Raw genomic sequence first — 27,821 nt, 5'->3', positions numbered from 1 at the left:
GTTGTTCTTTTGAATACTTTAGATAATATGGAAAAAATATGACATATCACTAGACTTGTGAGTCGCATCCGATTTTATTTTGAAAATTACAACCGGAAGTTGCACTATATATTCCACAGGATTTGACACTGGTGAGGGCAGAGACGCTGATAGAGAGGAGCAGAAAGTCAAGTAAAAGGGGGTTGAACCGAGGACGTGTGGTTTCTTGGAATAGTGGCATCTGGAAGACAAGTCTTCTGCTGGTCATCAGCCACTCTGGACTTCATACAACCGAGTCAGTCGCTCAATTAATCCGGATTCTAACCTGCTTTCAAGTTCCTAACCATGAGGATAAACGTATGGATTTACCAAGCTGTGGCGTGTGTTGTGGTCACTATATTGGATACCGGTAAGAGATGAAGAGCTGTGCTTCTAAGAGATGTTGAATATATGCATGGACAAAAGTATTAATTGTTATCTCATATCTAAAAATGTAATCGATTTCCTTATTTTCTATATATACTATATATGCATTAAAGTGAGGAGAAAGTCAAGAATATAACACTGAGAATGAAACAGGTTGGACAAGTCTGACAGTTAGAAATTGTCTTAACACAACATAAAAATGTGCATTTTGTTTTCTATAATGAACTTTAATTATGGACTTGGTCTTAAACCTTGATCACAAGTCCTGTCTTGCAGTTGTTGATTGACTCGCCCTCTTTGATGAATTACTGTGGCTGGTAATTGACTTTTCAGAACATACTTAAGGCTATTTTTATTGAAGATCGTGGATATATATATATATATATATATATATATATATATATATATATATATATATATATATATATATATATGCCCATATATTATATTTATATAATTCCGACAACTGTAAAAAAAAAAAAATTGTAAAATTAAACTTTGAATGAAATATTTGAGAAGATTTCATCAAAAATCCAGTGATCCCCTGGGGTTAGAAGTTTGCAAGACAATCTAAAAGTCAGTATAATTAATGCATTTAAATTGTATTGTCCAATAATATTTCATATTTAATCATCAGAACGTTTCCTCCTCCAGCGTAAGGTCACGCACCGTGCCAAATCGCTTGTGTGATAACAATTTATGTCATTGCTTTTTATTGAAACTTTCTTTAATAAAAAATAAAAAAAAAGGTCCTGGTCATTTCAGTGCTAGACACTCCTGCATCACTTGGACTGGTGCCACGCCAGCGACCATAAGGATGCGTTGCATGTCTTCAATGTTGCACTGCCGCACAGTCTGGGGCGCACACCCCACCAACCGTCATTAAAACGGGTCCGAACGAGCTCCGTGCCGCTCCTTTATCAAGCGCAGATTATCGGGTGGTGGCTGTCTCGGTTTACAACCTCCCCGCTGATTTGTCACTGAGTAAAGCACTGAATCCATAGTTACCACCTCCAGGGGTTGCCGACCCTGACCTCTGACCGCCCTGGAGTTGGGGAAAGTAAAATGCGCGCCCCGGACTCTAGTATTCGTGCGTTTGTCCTGGTAGAGATATGGAAAAGGTGTGTGTGTGTGTGTGTGAGAGGGAGAGAGAGGGGTGTGTGTGTGTGTGTGCGTGTGTGTGTGGGGGGGGGGATAACATCTGGCTGCTGAGCCCAGTTCCACATTTTGCGCTCTCTGAAGCAGATGTAATGTCTGCTTAATTCCCAGACAGAGGTACACCTTTAACCTGCCACTTTCCTGTTGTAAATATGTTTTCCTCACCTTAAATGTATACATTTTATGATTCTGAGTCGTGGCTTCTTTGCAGCTTGTTTTCTAGGAAAGCTTGACTAAAACACTTCTCCAGCTGACACTTGAGTTGTTTGCTCAAAAGCACCCAAGTGGAAGTTTCTGAGGAAGTTCAGAGTGCCGGTCACTCACCTTTCCTATCTACACGTTTCAAGCTGAACTAGGGACTCAAACTTGTTCCTGTAAGCTATGGCTGCCTCTTCTCATTAAATCTCACCTCTATTCACACTTGCCAATTGAGCACGTTTTTATTATAATCTCCAACCTCAGCAAATGTTTGGGATTTGGAGATAGCCGGAGTCCGACTGCAAGGAGAGGAAGAGACTAAGTGAAATCTAATTGAGCAGCCTGGCCAGACATCAGGGCTGGAACAACACTGTGATGAGTGCCAGATGTGGTCCAATGGAGCCTAAACATTAATAACGAGTCCTCCCCAAAAACCATTTTCAACCACGAGGAGCCTCTAAACGCTCCACAGTTTACAATATCCTAAGTACACACACAACGTCTTGTGTCGGATCTTGGCACAGGAGCGTGTAGCTGTAACTCAGTAGCATGAGATTTTCATGTGTGATTTATATCGCACTTGCCCCTAATTATAAACGGAAAACTATTAGACTTTTACAAATAATGCATTTAAAGATGCTGCTGTAGCGACTCGAGAAACAGCATTTACAGTAGAGCTCCATTCTGCTGAAGGATGGGATCATAACTTTCTCCAGTAGGTGGAAATGAATGATTTGTATCACAGAGGATTTGGACTAAAAATATGGTTTTGTCCTGCTTGTGAACCCACTTGGATATCATATATATTAAGCTATTGCTTTGCAATGCTAGAATTCTCTCTTGATGTACGTCTTCCGAAGACAACAAAGGCCTATGACTAAAATGAAAAATAAGTCATTATAATATGTCCTTTATCCAACTTTGGCAGTTTTCCATTTTTCCACATATTGCACTTTATATGTTCTGTGTTGGATGACAATCACTGAAGGACTATACATCAAACGTATACATAAAACTTAATTGGTTTATAAAAATGATGAGTGGCATCAAAGCTGACTGCATCTTTTTTTTCTTCCTAAAAAAATAAATGCCACCCTTGTTGCTCAAAATGAAAAGAAATCAACTAAATGTCACAGTAGTTAAACAGCAGGAGTCATAGTAAGACTTTCATGACTGTTAACTAGTCATGCTGGCAAGTTACTGTAGGAATTCTTTAGAAAACACGAATAACCATTAAATGCAAGTACAACAACTTGAGTTTAACAAATACCATGAGGTAGGATTTGTGGCTCTTTCTGAAAGCAGTAAAATATGAGATGTGCTTTCATGAGCCTACAATCTCCAACTCAGGCATTGGAGCCCATCAGCTTGTTGGATGGACATCATTTGTTCTCTTGGCTGTCTTCACAGTTCAGCATCCACTCTGCATTACTCATGCAGCTACCTTAGTTTGAAGCAGGAGTTCTGGGGAGCCTTTTGAGAGCGAGGTTTTGATCATGGACACACTTCACTTGCACAATGATGTTACAATATGATTCAGCAGTGCGGATGCTACTATACCAAGAAGCGCAAGGCTATAAAGCAAAATGTAGTTGAAGGATGCTTTCATGAACACCTGGTCAACCAGTTAAACGTGTGACAGTGAAACAATTTCATCTTTGCTCCATTTCCTCCATGCCAAGACTCTAAAACAAATGATACCTCCTGTTGTTAAAACAGTCAAGCCACCACGAGGAAACTCCAGGAAATATTCTCACTTTGACAAGTTCTTTGTTCACGCCAGCGCCTTGACAGCGGCAGTGAAATGTTTGGCCATGTCTAGCAGTTTTTGAGTAATGTTTGATGCTTTGTCAATGAAGAGGAGACAAATAAATTCCACATGGTTTCATAGTTTTTATTTTATTCTAGCATTTTGCTTTAAATTGATAGCTGACAGTTTACATACAGGAAATGAGGGGAGGTGGGGAGGGGGGGGGGAACAACATGCGAAAAAAGACACCTGGCTGCCATGAAGCCCTGAACCTGAATAACATTTTCTTATATTCTGAACCACATCCCATTGAATATAACATGATATTTAGTGGAAAAAAAGAAGTGAACCTGTTTGGTAAGTAATCAAGTAGGCTAATCCTGGGCGGATTAATTAGAAAACAAAACAGCCTAATGTAGACAGAGTGAGAACTTGAATGCTGGTGGCTTTAGAGTGCAATTTAGTCCTCCCAGAGCTGGCCACTGGCTTACTCAGTCCTCGATACATGACCATTTCGGAGCTTGGAAAAGGACATCTTAAATTGTGTACACCAGTAGCAATCAGGATATGGATAGCATGCATTCAATAGTTAGAATAAGCCACACAACCTCCGCCAATAACACCATGATAAGCAATGCAGCCTTAATATCTCGATGCAGCTGTACCTTTATATAAGTAGATAATGTAACGTTTAGAAGCAAATTACTTTTAAGCTACTAACCTTATGAGTTTGCTAACGTTAGCTAGCTATGCTAATGTCGTTAGCAAACTAATGTTAACTGAAATTTAGCTTTCAGTATTATTTTACCTGTTGTATTGCTAATGTAAGTTTGCTATGTAGATATGAAGGGCTCATTCTAAGCTAACGAAAACACAGCGACTCTTAGTTTCAGGTGGTTATATACTTATGAAAACATAATTAGGAATATCATATTCCATTTCTGCCTACAGATCCCCCCCCCCCTAAAAAAGGTTGTTATATTATTTATCTTAGTGATATTGGTGGAGGTCGTGTGACATGGACACCTTTAGACATTTGTATGATTGAAAAGTCGGTAGGCCTATAGGGTTAAAAATACTGTTCATTGACATTCTAGCACTATGTCATAAACATTGGGCTTATTAACCCATTCATATTTGTTTCCTCTTCCTGTGAATGGTATTTACAAACCAGAAACAGACAGTGCCTCCCATATGAGAGGAACCTGGCATTAGCAGGTCCCATGTCCTTCCAACCAAATCTAATGGCTGTACCAAAACATGCAGATAACATGTTGTGTCCTTGTGTCCTTGTGTCCTTGTGTCCTTGCAGGTTTTTGTAAAAGGACTCATCAGTCATTACAGAAGTATGAGAAGAGTGAGAGTCACATGCTGGTTTGCACAGACTGCCCTCAGCCCTCTTTGGTACGAAACAGCCGATCGCAGGAACACTGCGCCCGCAAGTGCAAGAAGGTCAAGAAACACTTCAACTGCAGGTCAGTTCCATTTTCTTTCTGTGTTTCCCTGAAACATGACTGTGTTCCCCTCACTCTTCCACTCCTCCTGTGTTGACACACTATTTACATATTTCTGTTGTTTATCGGTTGCTCATCTCTCAACTACTTCCCCGATGTTTTTACAGGGCTTTCAACTTTCAACGGTTCAACAGGAAATGCCACTTGCTTCCTTTTGACCGTTTCACCCACGGTGTGCAGAAGCAGGCCAACATCAACTTTAGTTTGTATGAAAAAAAAGGTAAACGTCGTCATATTTGAAGGCAAATCCTCTTAACGATGAGTTTATGCACTGAGAATGTTTCTCATGAGAACGTTCAGGGGCAGACGGATTTAAACAGGCAAATTGTTTGTTGGTGATTGCAGGTTGTGCTTCTTGTGTCGGCTCCCCGCTTTTTAAGGTCTTTAGTTTTTCTGTTGACACAATAAAAGCAACTAACCCACTTCACCCCCCCTGCTGTTTAATCACTGCAGCGGGGATAGTCGCACGACCCATAGCAGACTTAAGTGGAGTGTAAACAAAAAAAAGTCATTGTTTACAGTTAGAACGCAAAGGCTTTCTTCGGTGCAGGCTGTGGAATCTAGCACTTTAGAATTTATTGCGAAATGTACGGAAACTCCCCCCAGTGACATTTAATGAACTTCAGGGAGTTGTCTGTTTTGGGAATAACAAACAAGCTGGGACATACTAAAACGCTCGCCATAAAAAAGTCTTATTGACCATACATGGGAAAATATATTCCAGGTGTCCACGGCAGTGAACACAAATCAACTTTTAATTGACTTAACGGTGTATAAATTGACACACAAAGAGTACACAGACAGCGTGCAGAAGTGAGAACATAAATGGATGTTTTCAAATACTTTTTATGCCTTTGTTCTTTCTTAGATTATATAAGGGAGTGTATCATCGGCACCAAGGACAACTACAGAGGGAGGAGGTCTTGGACGAAGTCAAACATCACTTGCCAAGCTTGGTCAGATAATAACATCAATGAACACACGTAAGTACATTTTTGTGGGAATAGGGGCCTCGTTGTGAGAGGAGGAATGGTTACAAACATGAGGGTGCAGTGCCTTGCTGGATGACACTTGCTAAGGAGTGCAAGGTCTTAATCATTCACTTCCCCCCCGCCAGATCCCCTGTACATTTGAACCAGCAGCCTTCAAAGTCTGTTTCTCTAATCTTTAGGCTTCCACCACCTTCCTAGATGCTCCTTCTCGATTTCTCTGTGTCTGATATTGAACAGGCCTCAGCAGCTGATTTATAGATGCTCAGATCATCCCTTGTACCCCTGGGGTTAAAGGAAGGTGGAGGCTTGGAGACGGGTGAACGTTTAGTCCAGGAATAAGTCAGATTTCTTTCAACACATGGAGGGATGTCCTCTCCAGCGAGGTTGTTTTTCTGCTGCACTGCAGGCCATCAGGTGTATCCCAAAGCTGTTTTCTCTCGGCTACATGCAGGGCAAGATCAGTGAATCTGTGACTATAGTTCTGTGCCAGCATCTCATTAGTGGGGCTCATTAGGTACAAGATATTTTAACTGTGGCAGGGAGGGGGTTTGAGAGTACAGAGTGAAAAATAGACAGAAGGGAGGTAGAATGAAAGAAAGAAAGCCAGAAGTTTATAGACTTAAGTCATGTTTTGTCTGTTGTCCAGCTGAGTTCACAGAGCCACAGACATACTGAGAGAAAATACAGGTTCAGTGATCCCACACAATTAAAAAACGTTGTTGATCCCCATCCTCTCGTCTCCTCTATTCCTCCCGTGCCTTTCCAGAAGCAGCTCTTCACATTAAGAATCCTTTGTCATTGTTTATTTGACACATGGTCACAGTCCTCGTCCCAGATGGCAAATGTTACATCGCCCTGGCTTGTCAGCAACTTTTAACTTTCAAAGGATCAGAGGGAGCTTTACTTAAGGGAGATTTAGTGCCACTGGGAGGTTACCTAACATGGGACTGTCCCGCTGTTTGAGAATTACCACCATAATGAACCACGCACCATTTGAGCTTCAGGTAACTATTATTTTCATGCTTGACCGAACACCGTGGGGCAGGGGTGATTTCTCAGGAGGTTCCCTTCCAGGAATGGGACTTCCACCTGTTGTCTATATTTAGTTTTTGAACCAGGGCTCTGAAAGAAGTATGTTCTGATGCCCAGCCAAGCATGGAGAAAGGAATGGAACATTTCTGTTCAATAATAGATAACATTGCAATCATTTATTTATTCCCATAGGGACATTTATTTCTCTTCACATTTCCACTGGGAGGTCACGTGAGCACACTCAGCTACAGAAACACAGCTTCTTTCAGAGAGTTAGATGAGAAGATTGATACCACTCTCATGTCTGTACGGTAAATGTGAAGCTGCCAAAAACAGCCAGTTAGCTTAGCTTAGCAGAAAGACTGGAAACAGGGGGAAACAGCTAGCATGGCCGGTCCAATGGTATCATGTTAGTTAGTGAGTAGTTGCAGGTAGGCAGATTTTGGACAATTTTTGTTGCTAAACTAAGCTAACCGTCTCCTGGCTGTAGTTTTACATTTAACAGACAGTAATGACAGTTCTATTGAAATTCACATCTAACTCTTGGCACATTTTCCAAAATTTCAAACTAACCCTTTCAGGACACTTAAAAAATGTTCAGATGTAAGCTGTCCTGTTTCCAGAAATCATTATTTATGTCTCACGTTTCATAAAATCCGTGCTCTCGAGCTCAAATCTCTGGATGCTGTTGCATTGAAGCATGACTATCTTTGTTCCAGGTGCATGGTGTTAGACATTTTGCAGCAGTTACTTCAGGTCTAGATTTCTTCTTTAGTGATGTACAAAATCTACCCAATGTGTTTAGCCGGCCCAGAGAGGGAAGCATGTGTGTCTGCTCTCCGATGGGAACAGACTTTGGCAAGGAGATGAATGACTGGCCAACATCTGTTAGTGCAACATCATTATGGCGAACTTGCTTCCATGCGGCGTCCTTTTACGGACTCTCACCAGATGCAACTTTCTTTTTTTATTTTTATTTTTTAAAGTAAGGGACCTTGTAATCCCATTTATAAATTAAGGATACTGTATTATGATGGTAATATTTTGAAGTACACTGCAACAGATGTGAGTTTGGCACTTGGCAGAGTGCTAAAACAAGTTCTGTTCTAGTTACAGCATAAGTGAAATGTTGCTCTTAGGCTTAACCCTGTTATATTTCTCTGTACTTGGGACTATGGTCTGTAGCTCAGGTCTTTTTTGCCAAGTTATATGATTTCTTCTAGTTCTGGGTTGAATGATGTTGTGCATTAGTGTAGAATCCTTGCGTAAGCCCCAGGGCTCGGAGGGGAGAGCAGAGCAGACTTCCCCAAGAAAAGAGTCATTGTCTGGGGTAGTGTGTTCAGACAAGCTGCTGAAGGGAGGGTGGACTGATTCTTTTTTCCTTTTCCTGCACATGTTGTTCTTTTTACATCATCAATTAAACACTGAGCTCTCGCCTTTTATTCTCACTCCATTATGCTCACTTTTTCTTTTCAAGCGCTTGTTTCCTTCCACCCCTCTTCTCCAACTCCAACTTTTTCTCCTGTCTTCCCTCTCTGTCTCCCTTGGTGGGAGGGGGAATGTGTTCGGCATGGATCAGGGGGTGCTGACGTGCCAGCTTTTTATCATCCTGCCCTGACATTAGATGAATTTTACACACTGTTCATTTAGTACAGGGGTCCCATGCCGCTCCTCATTGTTACATCCCATATGTTTGGACTAGCCAGGTTCTTTTTCTTACAGTCGCTTGTTCACACTGACGTGAGGGAGCCGATGACAGAGAGGGATTAGGTTTAAACGTGTTCAAAGGCTGCCAGCAAAAGACCTGCTTGGTCTGCTCCAAGTGGTTCGTAGCATTGCTCTGTGCTGTTGGTGGTTACTGTGCTGTGACGGAGTCTGGCTGCTTCACACATGAGGGAGCTGGGATATGGTAGGAATCAGTAAGGTGATCATGCAAAAGGTGCAAGCCTGAAGAGATATTGATGACTTACTTTACATAAGATTTATGTGACTGGTCATTCAAGGATTTGAAATGTAATCTGGTCCCACTGTAGGCTCAAGCATTTCTCAGAGTAAAGCTTTTATGTCAATGTAAATGCCTTTTGAATTCATTCAGCTTCTTACTGAGAGCACTAGCAGGCAGGTACGGTATTGTATACACCACTGGAGCAGCCAAGTGTGCAAGTACTCCCTAAAATGTATTTATACAGCTTACAGTATCAGTTAACACTTTCAATAATGTATGTCTACTCCGCTGTAGGTTCTCTCCTGATAGGTACCCAACGCAAGACCTGAGGGAGAACTTCTGTCGGAATCCCAACAACGATCCTGGTGGTCCGTGGTGCTACACGACAGACCCCAACGTACGAGCCGAGGAGTGTGGCCTACCGCAGTGTTCAGAGGGTAAGACAAACATATATCGAGATATCCTGCTTTTATATGTTTTATATCATATTAAACTGACTATCTTTGCGTTTTGGACTGACAGTACAAGACATTTAAAGGTCTTTTCTGACATTTTATAGATCAAACCATTAATTGAGAGAATAATCTGTAGTTACATCGTTAGGTGAAGCCCTTATTCCTTCTTGAAGTCATAAATTGTGTGTGCTTTCACTTCTAGAGGAAAGAAAGGTTTTGATAAATGTTGTCTTTTTTGTCGACAGAAGTCTGTATGATATGTAATGGGGAAGATTACCGGGGCAACATGGACCATACAGAGAGTGGCAAGGAGTGCCAGAGATGGGACTCAACAAGGCCTCACAAACACCACTTCCAGCCCAAAAAGTAAGCTGCAAATCTGATAATCCCGCCGATAACCCTTTCTCACGGACAATGCTGCACACACCCATGACAGATGCTTAAATAACTGACGCTTATACTCAGGAGAGGTAGACCTCACCAGTTGTTATGGCTTACGTCTCTCTCTCCAAATGTCTTTCTTTCCTCCCTGTGTCCCCTCTGTCTCCTCGTTCAGGTATCGGCACAAAGATTTAAAGGACAACTATTGCCGTAACCCAGGTAATCGTCTTCGTCCCTGGTGCTACACCATGGATCCCAAAACTCCATGGGAGTACTGCAACATCTCTGTGTGTGGTAAGGGCCTATGTACTGTATATACTTCAAGTCTGGGGCTTGGGTTTTGTGGACAAATTCTTCAACAAATATAATGAAGACCAAATTATTGTTTAACTGATTTATGACTCATGTATCACGCAGTTAGGAATCCATTCTAAGATTCAAAAGTGTACATGGGGTTTAGGACCTTTTTTCTTGGTTTTTGAACAGACAGACTGCGATTGGGTACCACCAGTTAGTGGTTTGAGGGCACCAATGGGTTTGTTACATACAGGACTTTGTGGTTGTGGTGCACGGAGTAATAAACCCCCTCTTCTCTCCTACCGAGTCTCATAAGGCTTTTGTTTACCCGGTTGAGTGTTTCATGTGGCGCTTGGCTTCAAATCCTTCCACCTCAACAAGGAAGAGTAAATAGGTTGTTTGTAGAAGGGAGGGTCTGACTTCAGAGAGCCAGAAGTGTTTTACGGAGACCACTCACAGATCACAAGGGGCTGCAAATTGGAGTGTTACAATGGAGGCTATTATACAGAGATGTGTCACATGGTCATCAGAAGGCCTAATAGATGCTTCAGTGGTTTGAAAATCATCGATTAAAGAAAATTGGAGGGGAGGAACATAATGAATGCAGATGCTGCCACACAGTACCAGAAACAAAGGGTCACTTAATGGTTTGATTAGTATACAAATGATGTATGTAAAACATTGTTAGACATATGTTGAAGGGATGAACACTTTAACCTCACTTGAATCATATCACATTTGGCAGAGTTGTAGTTTAGATAACTTTTGCCCTAATATGTCATACAAAAGAAGGAGGGAAAATAAAAATAATGGATGCCAAAAAGGCGTTACACCACTGGAGAATTAATTCATATTTTTGTCTTTGAAAGCACAATGAAATATTACCACATGGTCACCCCACAAACACACAGAGCAGCTCTCTGTGTCTCTGTCACACACATACACACATGAACTTTACAGTACATGTTGTGATTTACAGCGAGGGTGGAGGATCTGCATTTGTCCAGATGTGTGCATCCCTCAATGCCTGCGCTCAGAAAGATAAAAACCACTGACCTGTACTACACCGTGCACACAGACACTGGCATGCATTACATCAAGCCGAAGAATCCCTCTTTTCCATCCGCCTTCTCGTTTCTGCCTCAAAACATTCCCTTTTCCTCCTCCATCTTCTCCCAACTCATTTGTCAAAGGCTAAAGAAACAGAGACAGAAATCCAGAGGGGAGAGAAGTCGCTCCCCATGTACTGCTATCCATGCAGTGCTGAAAAGCAGAATTCCATCTGAAGATGTTTGGAATAGTTTTCCGGTGCATAAAGTTGCCCCCTGCCAGACCGGGTTAGATGTGATATCTTTGGTTGGGCTGCAATAAACAAATTCACCAACATTGTTTAAAGTTGAGGCAATGATGTATTCATAAATATGATCAAGCTCCAAGTTTCACTTACGACAATCTGTGACATTGTGTGCCGTCAGCAAGTTAAATAACTGCATATTGTTGTTGTAAAAGAATGTGGGTCACCCGTGTTATGAATACACAGAAAGTTTCCTATCGCAGTTGAGACAAGGGGGGAGTGCTACTGTTTTTGATCATCTGTCTCTAGGTTAAACATGACACATTCTTTTGGGGATTAATATCTCCCTCTTTCTCTCTCTCCCTCCCTCCTATCTTGGGTTTCTACATCCCACTCTCTTTAGCAACCTTCCTTCTCATGCTAACACTCACAATTAATTCGATATCTTTCTCTTTCTTTGTTAGATTCGGACTCAAGTGAGGACACAGATGTCAATGTAACAACATCCTGTATCCAGGGAAAGGGCACAGATTATCGAGGCATAATGAATGTCACTCCAGAGGGTGTGACATGTCAGCGCTGGGACTCCCAGTCGCCCCATAACCACTCCTTTCTCCCTCAGAACTTCAAATGCAAGTGAGTAATGTCTGATTCATGGCCCCTTCACAGCTTGGATTCAATCCTTTCTGCAGTGTGAAGGAAGTGATTTGTTCATTTTGTGCATGTGACTTTTCAGATGCCAAAAAGTAAAGTGAGGAGCATGTAACATGAAAATGATAGCTTTGCAAAATACCTCAGCACCATCATTTAAATTGTAGTTTGTGTATTTGTCATAGAGACCTCACAGAGAACTACTGCCGTAACCCTGATGGTGCAGATTACCCATGGTGCTTCACTACAGACCCTAATCAGAGGATAGCCAACTGCACCCACATCCCCAGGTGTGACGCTGAGGCCACACAAAAAATAGGTAAATTACTGCACAAATTCAATTTTAAGGAAACAGTTTGACATTTGGGGAAATACGCTTACTCTGTTATTCTTGCCAAGGGTTAAATGAGAAAATGGATACCTCATGTCTGTAAAGTTAATATATGTAACAAGAGCCAGCACAAAGACTGGGAAAAGGGAGAAGCTGCTAGTCTGACTCTGTCCACAGGTAAGCAAATCCATCTACTAGCACTTAAAGCTTCCTAATTAATACATTATGTCTTGTTTGTTTAATCCTCACAGCAACAGATTTTTATTTTTTTAATTGTGGTTTTACAGGAAGTTGTGGGCGTAATTACTTCCTAGGGAAAGTTGAATATAACAAAATATAACGTGTTCATTTTTGAGAGGTGCTGGTAGGCAGATTTTGTTACCTCTGGGCAGAGGCAGGCTCGCTAATTCCCCCTGTTGCCGGTCTTTATGCTAATCTAAACTAGCTGGTGGCTCGAGCTACATATTTACATTACAGATATGAGACTGGTAGCGATTTTCTCATCTAACTCTCCAAAATGTCAAACTATTCCTTCAAAGCTACAGTTGGTAATTAAAAACCCCAGGGCTTTGTAAGATCCCATTGCACCGAAGGAAAACAACCAATCAGAGGCAAAGAGTCTTTAACGCAGTGCTGATCAAATATGAATCAAGATTGTGTTACTGTAATGTCTATTTCTCACCTCAAATATTTACAGAAACTTATTTTACTGTACTGTTTAGCTGTAAAAGGAGAAAGTTTGTTCTGTGTCAATCACTGCTCGAGAGACTCCTTGGCTCTGATTGGTTGTTTTCATTCGGGCACAGTGGCATCTTGCAAAGGCCTTTAGGAGCACTGAGTGGAGGCAGATTAACATTATTTTTCACAGATTTGTCTCATACATTACTATCAGGATACAGTGACAGTTACAGCAAATATGACAAAAAGTCATTTTGTTATAAAGTTACCAACGGCAGCTTTATTTTCTAAGCAACATACTTCAATAGAATGGCAAATATTCCTGTTGTTTCTTGAATAATGTGATTGAATTACAGATCTACAAATGCTTCAAAAGCCATGTCATGCTTTTTTCAAAGTGAAGTTACACAGACACTTTCCATATTGCTCCCGTAGGACGTGCTGCCCAATAAATTCCATTTCATAGAAGAACAAAAACACCAGACTTTGGCAATAGTGCTCCTTGTCATTTCCCATGTTACTCTGCTTTACATTTACAGTAAGATGACCACACACGTTAAACTGCAGCCAATCTGTTAGTTGCTCTTCTGATTCTGTTTAAGAACAGACATAGTAAGGCTTAACAAATTCTACCACCAGTTACACAGGGGCCCTTCACATTAAATTCTTCCAAACCCCAACAAGAAGCCAACAATCTGAACTTGATTATGTTATGTCTGCATCAATGACAAACACAGCCACCACCAAAATCATGTATGTAGTTCTTTGAGTATTGCTCACTCATGAATGCATTTAAGTGTTTGAGAAACAGCTGGGCTGAGTAATTCAATGCTCTCCTGGGGAAAAGTATAAAAAAAGATGCACTGAAATAATAATATCCCTTTCTTCCTCAGAGTGTTTTGAAAAAGGAGCGACGTACCGGGGCACTTTATCCATAACTCGATCGGGGATTCCCTGTGCAGACTGGTCACATCACATAAACAGGTAACCAATTCTTCTGCATGATGAATGTGTTGTTTTGCTCCTTCTTTTAAATCCCACTCAAGCTTAAACGGTACTGGGAAACACTCCAGATGTATCCTAGAGAGGCTGACATTCTTTTCAGTTCAGTGTTTGTTGTCGACTTAGCTCCCATTGCCTTGTGAAAATCCCTTTCATATGAATGAAGCTAAGCAATGAAAACAAACAGCAAGAGGAAATCAGGGGTTCCTCAGGGGTCAATACCAAGACCAATTATTATTCATCTAACTGACGAGAGGAAACCCCAGGGTGCTTTCCAAGTGACCCATCCTGACGGAAAGGTGGCCCACTCCGGGGTTGTTGCTTCACGCTTAAATCAGGCTGTTGGAATTACTTAATTTACAGGAATTTTAAAAGCCAAAATGGCACAGACAGATGGACATGTTCCAGAGCAGACCCCTGACCCCAGGAAGTGCTTTCTGAGAAAAGTAGATCAAAGCCAATCAGCTCCCTTGCATAGACTGCAGCCAACGAGTCTACCCTACTCAAGGTCAAGGGTCATCCCAGGAAATACTGCTGAGAGCTACAGCTTGTTTAACATTCTCCTGGGAAGTGGAATTATCCTCACCTCCTGACAAATTGTCGCCCATCGCTAAGCATTATTTGTGTGTGTGTGTGTGTGTGTGTGTGTGTGTGTGTGTCCAAACTCTTGCTTTTCGGGGATATTTTGGATATCTGAGAAGATTACAATGAATTATTTTCGAGCCAAGTGGAACATTTCAAAAAGACACACAATTAAATGTGAATTCCTACAAATCGGGAGCACAAAGGAATCATTCCATAGAGGATGTGGCTCCTGCTGTTCTGAGTCCTGCTGAATGCTTAGAGTGCATACTTTCATACTCCCATGAGTACTCTTCACAAAACTCTGCGTTTCCTTCTACGGGCTCTGTGCAGCAAATGTAAAGGATTCATTGCGCTATAGGAAAGCCAGAGTCAGACTTTCCAGGCATACCATGGCTACTTACAGTGTGTATGTACTGTATGTGTGTGATGGTGCGAGTGCGGCCCCATGCGTGCACAGGCTCGGTTGTTTTTGGAGTGCGAGTGTGTGTATGAATCTTCATGAGATGTGGCCCAGTGTTAGTTCTGGTATGCTGTGTGCAAAATAACAAATGGAATATGAGAATCTTTATTTGTGTGTTTTACAGTGGGGATTCTCACTCTACAGAATCCCATGTAGGACTGGAGAGGAACTACTGCCGGAACCCAGACCGGGACAAACATGGCCCCTGGTGTTACACTAATCCAAATAATCGTTTGGCCTGGGACTACTGCAAACTGAAGCACTGTGAGTGGCTTTAATTACCTTGTCTCTTCTATGTCTCTGTAACATACATACATAAATACATCTGTGTCATAGATATTAGCAGACCCTTAGTTCACCACAGTAGAAAGGATGTGAATGATGCATACGTGCAATGTTTTAATGATCTATTTAGTATACCCTAAAGGAATATTTCGACATTGTTCACTTTCTAGCCGAGACTTGGTTAAGAATATAATAAGACAATATAATATCAATAACATCATCATGTCTGTATGGTCAATATGTAGCTAGAGCCAGCAGCTGATTAACGTAGCTTAGCACAAAGACTCAAAACACCTGCAAAACCACAACATATCGTTTTCACCCTTCTTTTTTTTACGGATTATAAAAAGGAGGTATAAGAAGTTAATTAGTGAGCTTTAGAGGGTGGATTTTGTTACCTTTTGAGCAGAGAGCTGCTTGTCTTTGTGCTAAACTAAGCTAACCGACTGCTAGCTAGCTATTTTCCCACAGACACGAGAGTGATGTCGGTCATTCTCATCTAACTCTTATCAAGACAGACATCATTTTCCAAAATGCCGAACTATTCCTTTAACATGGATGGTCTTTCAGAACAAGCTCGAAAGCATTAGAGGTAGAAGTATGCTGTCAAAGTGAGGAGGGAGGTTGACGATAAAATGGAAGTGTTTATTGGTACAAGCGACAATGAACAGGCGAGTGTTTAATTCAAAAACATAACGTGGGTGTTTTTCCATCAACGTTGTTGTTTAGAACTTGATCCTTCTTTAGACGCATTTCCTAAAGTACTGCACATCCATTGCTGCTAATACAGATGTAATTGTAATTCAAATATGTGTGCATAAACAAGCAGTAGTTAACAGTAGGAATGTGGGGAATGCTGAGAGCAAACTGTTTGGAGTTCTGCGCACACCTCTGGACAGCTGGCTAATCGCTGCAGTAAACAGGTGTGGATTGTGGGTTTCAGGAAATTCCAAAAACTGGCACTTGCCATTAGTTTGAAAGTAGCTTTTCATCACTTTGCTCGTGATAAAAGCAAATATGTATGCACCTGAGGACTACCACATGTGTGCCGTCTGAGCGTATCTTGTATGCATCCTCGGAAATTAAGACCACTTGTATGCAATTATATTAGGGTGTGTCAGCAGGAGACTGAACAAATGACAACAATAATGGCAGACAGGTGGTGAGACCAATGCTTCTCCTCTTAAAATGTCTCGGTGTTTATTTATATTTACGATGCGCAAACGTTCTCAAGGAAGATATTTCAGTCTCGGCCTGAGACGATCAGCGCCCTTAACCCCTTTAATCTTCCAGGTAAACAAAAGTTACATAGGAAATGATGTGTACAATGCTAACTCAGATCCCAGCTGTGTACACATACGTAGGTAAAAGTAGAAATTTAAGAACGAAACAAGCATTTTATGAGCCTTTCAGCCTTTCCTGACTTCAACTCAAACGTTATAACTGCGTTTCTAAACATCTTGTATGGTGGTTTCTGTAATCTGTAAGCCGTGGTTTTGTCCAATTGGCAGAGAATACACTCGATGCTTGAACATGAAAAGACGCAGGTCTCTACTGCCATCTTTTTTATTGGCGAAAACACTCAGGAAGCCGGACCCAACATTTTCTTTGGCTGGTTTCAATCTGGCCCCATTGAAGAGCCTCGTTCAAATGTCTGCAGAATAATTTCCATAATGTAAAACATATCTACCGTGAAGTTTTTTGAGGTCTTGAGCTCTGCTGTGGTAGCCTCCAACAGATTCAGATTCAAAGTAAAGTAAAGAAGGTTGTCTTTTCCAATGAGAACTATACTTTGTTTATCAATTTTAAGTGGTGTAAATGATTTCCTGCTGCTGTGAGGTCTCTTCTTACTGTTCTGCTTTCCTCTACATCTATCAGGTGAATCGGCTACAGTAGCTCCTCAACCGAACAGTGAGTATCGCTTCAACTTATCTGGCTTTTACCGGTCTAGTCATCTTCCTCGCCATCTTATCTCTAATCTCCCTTTCCCTTTTTACTCTTTGTATCAAATCCGTCTGTCGTCAAGTACCCGACTAAACACATCATATTTTATGGTTGCCTTTTTGAAGTTTTAGTAAAAGTTTCCCCACTGAAATGTAAATAATACATCCATCTAACATACAGCATAAAAATGTCTTCTTGTGTAGCTCCAACTGCGCCCAAGATATCATGCTTTGTGCATATATACACCAGAATTGTTGGAGGACATCAAGTGCGAGGTACAGATGGCAGCTGGGTTGTAAGCATCCAAAGAGAGTAAGTCATTTAAGAAGTGTGTTTTTACTAAATGTTTCAAATGTGTCCCTTTTATATTCTCTTATACCTACTGTAATAGCAAAAATCGTCTTCTTAAATATCCTCAGGAAGGTTCATTTGTGCGGCGGCTCGTTGATCAGAGAGGATTGGGTTTTGACAGACCAACAGTGCTTCACCTCCTGGTAAGACTCCACCTCCACCTTGCGGCCCTCTTTCAAATAAAGACGCAGGATATATCTTGTTTACTGTGACTCACTCCCAGACAGGCCTGACCTAAGATATGGAACAGAAATGTTTAACTTCTGCAGTTATCTATGTCGGAGCCAGTCACATACATATATATATATATATATATATATATATCTCTACATCTCAAGTAGTGGCTTTAAAGAAAATGTCCCTATCTCTGTAGTTATGTACAGTTATCTATGTATTGCACATGGTGTACATCAGTGGCTTTTAGCTGATATATCGTGGAAAACATGCGCCTGTCATGTCTTCTTTACAAGAAGGATCAATATAAGTAATATATCCGGTTTTATATTAAAACAGCTGTGATCATGTTTCTGTGAAGAACATATGGAATCTTTAATTTAACATGTTGCAAGTAATATGTAATGTTACTTTCTGTAGCTAGTTCAACTGACCTCATGCAATACTTGAATATAAGAACATTATAACATTTATTACCGCCTTAGCAATGTTTAAAAAGTAAAAAGTCTAAGCAAGACTCACACAAGAAGTACTCCAGCATTGTAGTATTGCTCTTCCAAAAATATCCTGACTTTTAGTCTCTAGTATGGGTCAAGCTCCAATAATTCTGGATCCTACTTTTCCCATAATGAGATCATCTTTCATAACATTTTGCCTCCTAAATGTCCTTCAAACCTCCAGTTTTAAGTTTCGAGCCCAGTCGCCGACTCTATAAGTAACAATAACGTAGGTTTACAACTTACGTCTTGGTCCTTGTGGTCATCAGTGTTCCAGATCTCAAGGATTACAGTGTGCAGGTTGGTCTGCGTCACCTCAATGAATCCTCAAAACACCCGAGACTACGCATCTCTCGCCTGATCTGTGGCCCCGAAGGATCCAACCTGGTTATGCTGAAGCTAGAAGAGTAAGTTCTCAACTACTCACGAGGTTTCCGCTACTTTAAGATCCTAATGTTAGAGCATAACCAATTAAATGTGAATTGGCTCTTATTTGTGTGCATATGGCATATTTCTTGTCATGAATTCATTCATTATGACTATTATTTTGTTTGCTCTAGTCCTGCCCCTGTGTCCGAAGGTGCCTCCACTATTCATCTTCCAGTAAAAGAGTGTCACATCGCCGAAGGCACCAACTGCACCATGTATGGATGGGGGGAAACTAAAAGTACTGCCTTTTTTTTTTCACCCATATGCCATGCCACCTTGCATTTGAACCAATATTCAACAATAAGAATATCTATAGCATTTAAAAATGACCCTGCATATCCCTTTCTGTTCAGACACAGGATACGACGAGGCACTGAACGCTTTGACCATGCCCATGGTCAACAATGACATGTGCTCACAAATCAAAGGGGATGCTGGGGAAAGCAGAATATGTGCTGGCGGCAGGAGAGGAGAAGGAGTATGTGACGTAAGAACAGAAACAACCTGGATGCAACATGAATGTACATTACTTAAAAGGTCATTTCACCCAAATAACATAGGAGCATCTAGAAAACTGGTTTTCACCGGAACTACTTTCTTCTGAAGAAATAGTCCCTATGAAAATAGTTGTGGATTATCTTGACTAAATGTGACTGTCCATTGTATTTGTATTGCATGGGGGTGGCAGCAGAGGTTTGAACAAGGAATATCTTAAAAGTGGCCAATTAAACTATCAGAAATCATCAAGGGTTAAATGGCCATTTGTGTGAACTGACCTTTGAAGCATTGTATCAGAGTTTTAAACCTTGGAGTTTGGTGTGATGTGAGTTTGTTAGTGTGCCGTTTCTCTGATGCGTCCTCCCTTACCCTTTCTCTTGCAGAAAGACAATGGCGGTCCATTGGTTTGCCAAGAACATGAGCGCAAAGTCATCATCGGTGTGAGCATCCAAAGAACAAAATGCGCCTCATCGCAGCCTGCGCTTTTTGTTAACGTTGCGTTCTACTCTGAGTGGATTTACAAAGTGTTCAAACTTTACCCCAATTTGGAGAGGAACTGATGGCGTGGTGTGAAAATCAACCCCATGCACGACTTTACCACAGCCTGCGAGAGGAGGGGCAGCCTTGGGCCAACAAATTCCAAGACTTCTCATGATGGGAGCACGAGAAAAATCCCCGAATGGAAAGTGGCCATTTTGGGATTTCGTGGCTGAATTTGTCATTTTACGGAGATGACAGAGATGGGGATTGAAGACTGGATGAAGGAAATGGATGTCATCCGTTCTTCCACTTTGCAAAAGAAGACATCCCGGTTGTTTGCCTTAATATCATATTTACAACCAAAGTCTCGGGCACATGGACGGCATACTAATTGTATTTTGACATCTTCAGAGTTTCTGAAGCCATGCAAACAAAGACAATGAGAATGACACTTGTGACTCAGTATTATCTCCTGGAATATACTTGAATAATGGACGGAGCCCAGTTATCTAGAGCTCCTGTGACTGGGACTTCTGGTTTGTCTTTTTATTGTGTTGAGCTGGACTGCAAGACACATCTTATATCCTCCTACACAAACGACGTGGATGGATCACGTCGTTTGTTCCTGAATGTCAACAAATCTGGCCGAACATTTGAGGATACCCCAAAAATAGCAGAGCAAAAATGCTAAACATTATTCAGCTTCTGAAATGATTCAACTAAGAGCTGCGGTGATACAAAAAAGGGAGGAAAATATCATTAGTACAGACACTAAAAGTCCCAAAAATTTAATATTGATTAAGTCCAGCAAAGGATCAAATGTAGTACTAGTTAGATACATAAAATACACTATTGCTGCTTGAAAAGCTAACTTGCAGCAGCCTTGGCAAGTATGCAGTGCTAATTGTGTGCAGTAGCTGGACTACCTTTTCCCGAGTTAGCTGTAACTGTTAGATTCCCCTGGAGAGGGTCTGAGTAGGACTGAGGAAAGTGCTCCAAAATCTTAGGCTAATATTTGTAGCCTGAGACAGAGAAGAGTCATGCCAAATAAAACATGGCTATTTGGTCTCCAGTTTGGAGGTAACTTTGGCCCCTGGTGGGCTGTGTGTGGTCAGCAGAATATTTTATACTCTTTTTTTTTTTTTTTTTTTTTTTGTTTCATGGAAAGTGACTCCTTGTGTACATAACTGCAGATTTATCGAGTATGTTTCTGCTGCGCTGTAAGATATTATAGGTCTTATAGATCTGGAATATTTTTTGGTTCACTGAGTAACGTCAGATCGGCTTCTTTGTGCCTTTTGAGCGTGTTTGATATTTAAAGAGACTGGTAGCTTGTAATTAGTAGTTAGGTATATTTATTTTTTAAATGAGCAGAAGACAAGAATCCAGAGTTGGGTGTGATATTTGTTCTTATGGAATTATGACCCCCCCCCCCTCCGAGAACAACAGGGGTGCATGTTTGACTCAAAGGTAATAGCGACACATGCTTTGTTACAGTACGGCAACATTTGGTGTAACCTTTTAATTCCTGAGTGCTTGTTGTAGGATAAATTAATATTGTATTTACTGTGCCTTATACACACACACACACACACACACACACACACACACACACATGCACAAACACAAAATCTTGTCAAACATTACAACATATCATAATGATGTGCTTCGAAAAAGTATGAAAACAATATATAGGCATTAGATGTAGCCATTACATGAACATACAAGAACAAATGATTTACTAAATGAAACAGTTCCTTGCGATTAGCATCGCCAAAATAAAGCCAAATAAGTGAAAATTGCCAAAATTCCCCACTCGTTAAGCAATACAAGCGTTGCATTGTACTCATATTTGCGTGGCTCCTTTGCAGAAGTAAAACAAATGTATTCTATTATCAGCTCTAAGATGACTGTTCGGAATATCACACTGAAAACATTACATAGCAATAAAGGAACAAATATTAATATAAGGGGCATTCCCCATCAGCCTTTGAGTCCTCGTGCCTTTGTGCTTCGTTTCAAAGACCATAATTGTAAACGATTAAATTATAAACTGTGGCCTGAATCGTACTTTTGAGGAACCTTTTGTAGCCTTGCACGGTTAAAACCATGTCGAAAGTCCTATGAAGTAGCAAAACTGATTCATTAAAGGCAACTGAACCAAACATCACTTATTCTGGGTTATGTGGCAGATCATATAACTGTATTGTAAATTGTCAGCTGTGCTCTCATGGCGTTGTAAGTGTTATTTAATTGACTTTAATGTAAATAGCCCAGTGCATTCTGTAAATCACACTTTGTAATTTTTGTAAATAATGTATTTTTTACTTCATTCTGTTTATATGTTTGTATACTGTTCACTTTTATTTTATATATATATATATATATATATATATAACAGCTGCTATTTTGTGTTAGTGAGTTGTTTTATATCTATGACCTTTTCTGAATTGTGTAGCCTTTGTATTATTCCTATTTTAATAAACAAATACATTACATTGAGCTATATTCTGTACTTTCTTTCCCATCAGTAATATGTTGAAAGGAGTAAGCCAGCAGCACACACTTATCTGTTTACTCGCTTTTTGGCAGTTTACTCTCGATATCACTCAGAGCAGCAAATTCTCGTGCATGATGGATACTCTTAAGTGGCTGAAAGCAACAGAGGACATTAATACAGCCACTGAAGGAGATGAATAATAACATTTCTTAGGAAACGTTTGGATAACACATTTGGACATCCCATACGGATAAGCTATTCAGCAGCTCTGTAACTCCTGGTTGCTCAATGTGAGATTAGATTTACTTAATCAACTGTAAGATACATTTTTGAGTCAAATGTTCACATTGAGGTTAAAACGTTTAGTAACAAGTGGTGCAAGAACTACTTAGAACTGTTTAATAAGTAATAGTCCTGCATTCAAACATTGACATTGTTACATGTGATCTTATTAGATTGTGAAAACTGATGCATAGATGCTAAAGCAGCATTTTACTGTCGTAGATGACCCCCGACAGGGTCGCAGGATAAGGTTCAGGAGTTGTGAGATGATTAATAAGGGCAGGAATAAGGGGAAAAAACTCAAATCTGCATTCAATTTTTTGTCATTTTTATCTAATCTTTGCTTTTTTTTGTGAAATATTAAATCTATTACATCGTGGAGATCAAAAAAGAGTTACGAAACCATGTGAAGCGTGACAAGGGGCCCACATAGATGCTGCTATGTGGGGTTTTTTGTTCTTCTTCTTAATCCTGTAAAGTAACGAGTGAGAATTGCTCGGGAAAAATCAAATAAAATGGAAGTACAAGTACCTGATAATGTACTGAGTTTCTTTCCACCGCAGTTGTTAAACCTCCTGACCACTAACACTAACACTGGCCTTAACTTAAGAGGAGAAAATCACGTTCCCATTTCAATAACTGAACTAAATCGATTTAAAAGGCTCACACGTGATTTACATGTGCAGTAGAAAATCACATCACAAAAACCGCACACTGTCATGTGGAGATGTCATTTACCGATCTGGCTTCGTGCTGTAGCGTTAAATTCCAAACAGGTCATTTTGCCAGTAGGCCATTTCCACGCTGCTGACCAAGCGGTTTGCCTTCTGATCCCAACATTTCCCCGGGTGACCAATTATCGAGAAACTCAGTCTTACCGTCTCTTCGCTGCAGTAAAGGGATACAAAGGAACTCAATGCCTCTGCCCTGTTGCAGTCATAAAAGCTGATACCGAGCAGAGCAGATATCAGGTCATGTTTAGACTTTTTGAAGCTGCGCTTTTATAGATTTTCCCATCGGCCTTCCCTGGATGGAAATCTTGGAGGAGCGCCTTAACCTTCCTTCTGCGCTGAAACAAAAGCAAGCCCCAAGACTATAAAAGAGATACCATCCGTATTATCCAGTGGTAACCTTAAATGATCCATGGAGCAATGATTTATGTCACGATGTTGTAGAGCATCCAGTTAAAGTTACGCTCGAATATCATTTGTGTTTTAATATTCTCTATAAGCACTTAAATGGAGGCTCTAAAATCTACACTCTTTCAAGCAGAACCTGTGTTCATTGGCTTAATCACACGTTGGCATTTAATACTTTATTTCCTGGCTGGAAATTCCCATAAATAAAACCAATCATCACTTCATTAAAAAAACAACAAAAAAAACTTATTACCATGTCAGCACTTTTTGCATTAACTTAGTCAAACTGATTTATAGTGGATTAATTAAGATCAATCAGGATTGTCTTATGTAACCAAAACAAACGTTTACAACAAGAACCTCTATTGTTGTCCTAATTCAAGAGTTCTGATTCAAGAAAAGTGATGAGAGAAGATGCAGTGAGTGTAAAAAATAAATAAAAAGAACAAATATGAACGTAAGGGATTGTAACTCCGGTCCTCTGTCGCCCTCTGCTGGTGAGAATGTGTCCCTACAGTCTATAAAATGAGCTGCACTCATAATATACGAACATGCTCACTAACATTTAGTCCAGGTAGCGATGTGCGTTCACATCCCAGGGCTGATGCCCCAATAGAAACCTCTCATCTGTTTGAAGCTGGCTCCAGGTCAAAGAAATCCCCTGCGGGTTCCAGCACTGGGTCACAGGGTGGTCTGCTCTTATTGTCTCGGTAGAAGAAGGGAGGGATGTCCTTGTGTCTGTGTGATGGTGGACCGATGGGAAAGTGAATCTATCTCTGTGGAGAATATCCAGTGGAGTCTTGTCCGCCATGGTGTGAGCCACCGTGGTGTTAGACTGATGGAGGAATGAGGGTGGGGCTGAGATAGATGTCAAATGTTCAGAATGTCTCATACCTGGATATCAGATTGAAGTAAATAATTAGTACACTTTAGAGCCAATGTAGGAGTAAAAAGAATTAAGTATATCATTGCAGCTACTCTCAGATTTCCACCAGTAAGTCATGACTTTATAAACTCGCCATGACAATCAAACAGGATAGAGACAACTAAACACACTGATTTCTTTATTTTAAAAATGTACCTGTTTCCGTTGGGAAGAAGTAGCCATTTTGCAACTTCCTGGAAACTGTGTCGTATGGAGGGGAGGCATTTGAGTTTTCACAGTAGACTCCTGACAATCCTGCTTGCCTTCAAATCAACACAAAAACGGTCCAAATATGATTAAACAGTAAGAGAAACACACACTTTTGTATTAATAGGACTTTAATCACAATAGTCATATTACTTGAAGAATATTACATTTTTTTTAAAGCCCTTAAACACTTGGCTCTAATTGAAAGTATTATCAATAAATACCCATGACTAAATAGGCAAAATTAAGGTAAAAGAAATAGCATCTTTGGGTATTGTTTGGTAAGAATTTCAAAGTCAAAACCTCAGCTAATCTGCTTCATAAATTGGATTAGATATGATTGACAGTGACCGAACAACACACCATTTACGTTTTTGCTAAATCCTTCTTCATCCCCTTTTTCATCAGACAGCGATAAAAGAAGGAATAAATAAGTGAAACAACGACAACTGTTCTTGCTTTATGCAGATATCGTGTGTTCATGTGTGCAACCATCGCTCAAAGTAAGAAGCTGATTCAGAAGAAAACGTTTTCATGAAGGGATTATTCAGAATGTACCTGTTGAGACGTGAAGCTGTGCGGTATTGTTGGATTCACGGGAACAAAATCTCTTTGCTTTTGAAGGTCTGCAAGAGAAACGTATTCTGTCAAACAACGTTCTACTATGCGTCATCTTTCTAGGCCTTTTCTATGAGCACACACACACTTACTCTGTGTGCCGCTCCTGTGCTTGGCCTCCCTCCTCCATTTAGCTCGTCTGTTTGAAAACCAAACCTTTGAGAGACAAACAACCATCAGATTAAAGGTGTAATTCTGCATGCAGCATTGTGATGAATACAAAGGATGACTCTACCTTGATGGTGTCCTCAGGAAGTTTGATCTGAGCTGACAGTTTCTCTCTGGTGTACATATCTGCATAGTGGCTGTGAGAGAACTCTGGTCCAGGAGATAGAAACGTGCATTTAAGTGAGCTGGTCTTAATGGAAAGATGCAGTGTTGTGTTAGCTCGAGACACGCGTGAGACTCTTTGAGAGATTTTTAAATCACCTTGCTCCAGTGCTGAACTCTGCTCTGGGGTGAAGGTGGTGCGGTTTCGGTGCTGGACACCTTTAGGCTTCTGGTCGTTGCTGCACACTGCCTTCAAACATCTTTCTTTCACGCACTTCTTCTTGAATCAGAGAATCTAAATCTGCACACACATTACAGCAGATTACTAGATATGTAGGAAATCATCAGGCGATTGTAAAAATGGTTAGATTAGGTTCTTTGGGAAATTGTTCCTTATAATAATAATAATAATAACCAGCTAGATGTGACTCTAGATTCTTTCACTTATTCTCAGTAGTCCAGTGACTTACCCTGCTCAGTCCTGAAGTGCGCATTGATCTCCATGCACGTCGGTCCGTGGTCCAAGTGGATCTTTCTTAAAATCCGATTTATAGACGACACCTTGCGGAACACAGTGTGCAAGAAGCATCTTGTCAAATGCTGGAACACGTTCAGTCTCATGAAAACAAAACTTCAAACTCACTTACGCTGGGCACTTTGGAGGCTTTGCATATCCGTGCTGCTGCAAGCCGTTTTCGAATTTCCCAAGCAAAAATGGTTGGATTCTCCCTTTTGCACTTGATGATTGTAGAGATGACCCCGGGGGTGAGAAGCCGAGGTCGGCTCCCTCCAATGGTCTTGGGCTCCAGGAGGCCAGTGCGGTGGAAGCGGCTCAGGATCTTACTGACGCACCCGTTGGACACCTGAAATACGCAGTAGGATGCTTTCTTAAATTCTGATATAATGTGGTGTTTTTATTTACTAACACTGACCTGTGCGTGTGAATATTAACAAGGCAAGATGTGTTATCCAACTGTTCTCACAAAAATATGACCTGCTTAATGGAGTTATTTGTGCCAAAATAGTTTTGCGTACCCGAAGTATCCTGGAGATCTGGCTCGGACGGACTCCCTCCGAGGCCAGTTCAATCATTTTCCTCCTCTTGGATTCCGGGAGAGGTCTGCCGTTGAGAAACAGCCCTCCTAGCTGGTTGACACTTCCACCACCTTATTATAACACAGCTTATACTATTTAAATATGTCTTTACAAAGTGGTTTAAATTGCTTAATCGCTATGGAAAAATAGCAAACTTGAATTACTTTTACTACAGTTTTACATCTGGACTAGTTTTATTGCAATATAATGCCTCAGCAGACGCTTTAAGTATGTGTCTTAGAATCTCATTACAGTCTTAAAGTGCAGTATAAAGAAATCGTAAAAGTAACCTTTATTTGGCAGATCGTTTGTCCCGCACATCTCCGCTTGATCTCAGACTTGATGGATGAAATTGAACACAAAAACAAAATGCGTAATACCGCCAGAAGAAAATAATAAAAAATTAAGAAATAAAAAAGCAAATGGAAAGTCCACGTCGCTTGTTTTAAAACAATAATTGTGCAGGAAACTCCGCGCATCTCTGGTGAAGACAATGAGGGGAATCACGCCCTTCAGCAGACATTTATAGGCCTGCAGACCTCCACATGACGTGTGGCCTGTTACCTGAAATGTCAATATTGCCTGGATGTGAATGTAGGCATTACAGACTTCAAATGGGCTTCAGGTTTGAATGTCTTTAAGACTTATAACAATATTCGGGATTCAATTCCTCTTGAATTGTTATTTGTTTCAGGGATTTTCAAAAATAATTAGATTTTTTAGCATAATGCAGGGGAAGGATTGAGTCATGGACATGAGTTACACTGACTGTAACTTAACTTAAGTAAGTCTACATTTGAGCTCGTTCTAGTTATTGTGTAAATCAAACATGTCGTAATAGAGGAAATAGAGGACTTGTAGTCACGTGACTTGAGCATCCTTTCCCAGGCTAAGTGGCTCAGATTAAAAGGATCTCTGGTCTCCTTTCATAAAACAAACATTTGGAAATCTGCGCCAATGACGACTGCCATATGGTAAAGTGCTTTTGATAAATCATAA

General features: G+C 40.6%; 2 protein-coding genes across 4 annotated transcripts; one reads left to right on the top strand and one right to left on the bottom strand.

Annotated features, from left to right (window-relative positions):
* Positions 1 to 203: 203 nt before the first annotated feature.
* On the top strand, positions 204 to 22,282 carry hgfa (hepatocyte growth factor a). 3 transcript variants are annotated; one of them, XM_029462496.1, is made up of 18 exons: positions 204 to 388; positions 4,824 to 4,986; positions 5,160 to 5,245; positions 5,894 to 6,008; positions 9,289 to 9,431; positions 9,695 to 9,815; positions 10,006 to 10,124; positions 11,886 to 12,057; positions 12,240 to 12,391; positions 13,975 to 14,065; positions 15,253 to 15,392; positions 17,292 to 17,324; positions 17,561 to 17,669; positions 17,777 to 17,851; positions 18,649 to 18,786; positions 18,940 to 19,046; positions 19,162 to 19,295; positions 19,690 to 22,282. In XM_029462496.1, the coding sequence occupies exons 1-18, from the start codon at positions 325 to 327 to the stop codon at positions 19,864 to 19,866; spliced, it is 2,139 nt and encodes a 712-aa protein (XP_029318356.1). In that variant the 5' UTR covers positions 204 to 324; the 3' UTR covers positions 19,867 to 22,282. The 3 variants fall into 3 exon arrangements, with proteins under 3 accessions (XP_029318356.1, XP_029318355.1, XP_029318354.1); XM_029462495.1 differs by having other exon boundaries at positions 5,133 to 5,245; positions 12,258 to 12,391; XM_029462494.1 differs by having other exon boundaries at positions 5,133 to 5,245.
* A 1,990-nt stretch (positions 22,283 to 24,272) lies between these two features.
* Positions 24,273 to 27,143, bottom strand: pax4 (paired box 4). The gene is given in 12 exon segments (XM_029462507.1): positions 24,273 to 24,601; positions 24,789 to 24,895; positions 25,210 to 25,235; positions 25,398 to 25,465; positions 25,550 to 25,613; positions 25,693 to 25,775; positions 25,887 to 25,977; positions 25,979 to 26,028; positions 26,198 to 26,288; positions 26,375 to 26,590; positions 26,763 to 26,893; positions 27,113 to 27,143. Coding segments are annotated over 12 exon segments (1,287 nt in total).
* Positions 27,144 to 27,821: the final 678 nt, after the last annotated feature.

Source organism: Cottoperca gobio, chromosome 23 (genome assembly GCF_900634415.1).
Source record: "Cottoperca gobio chromosome 23, fCotGob3.1, whole genome shotgun sequence".
Classification (NCBI taxonomy): domain Eukaryota; kingdom Metazoa; phylum Chordata; class Actinopteri; order Perciformes; family Bovichtidae; genus Cottoperca; species Cottoperca gobio.
This window is presented reverse-complemented; position numbering and strand designations above follow the sequence as displayed.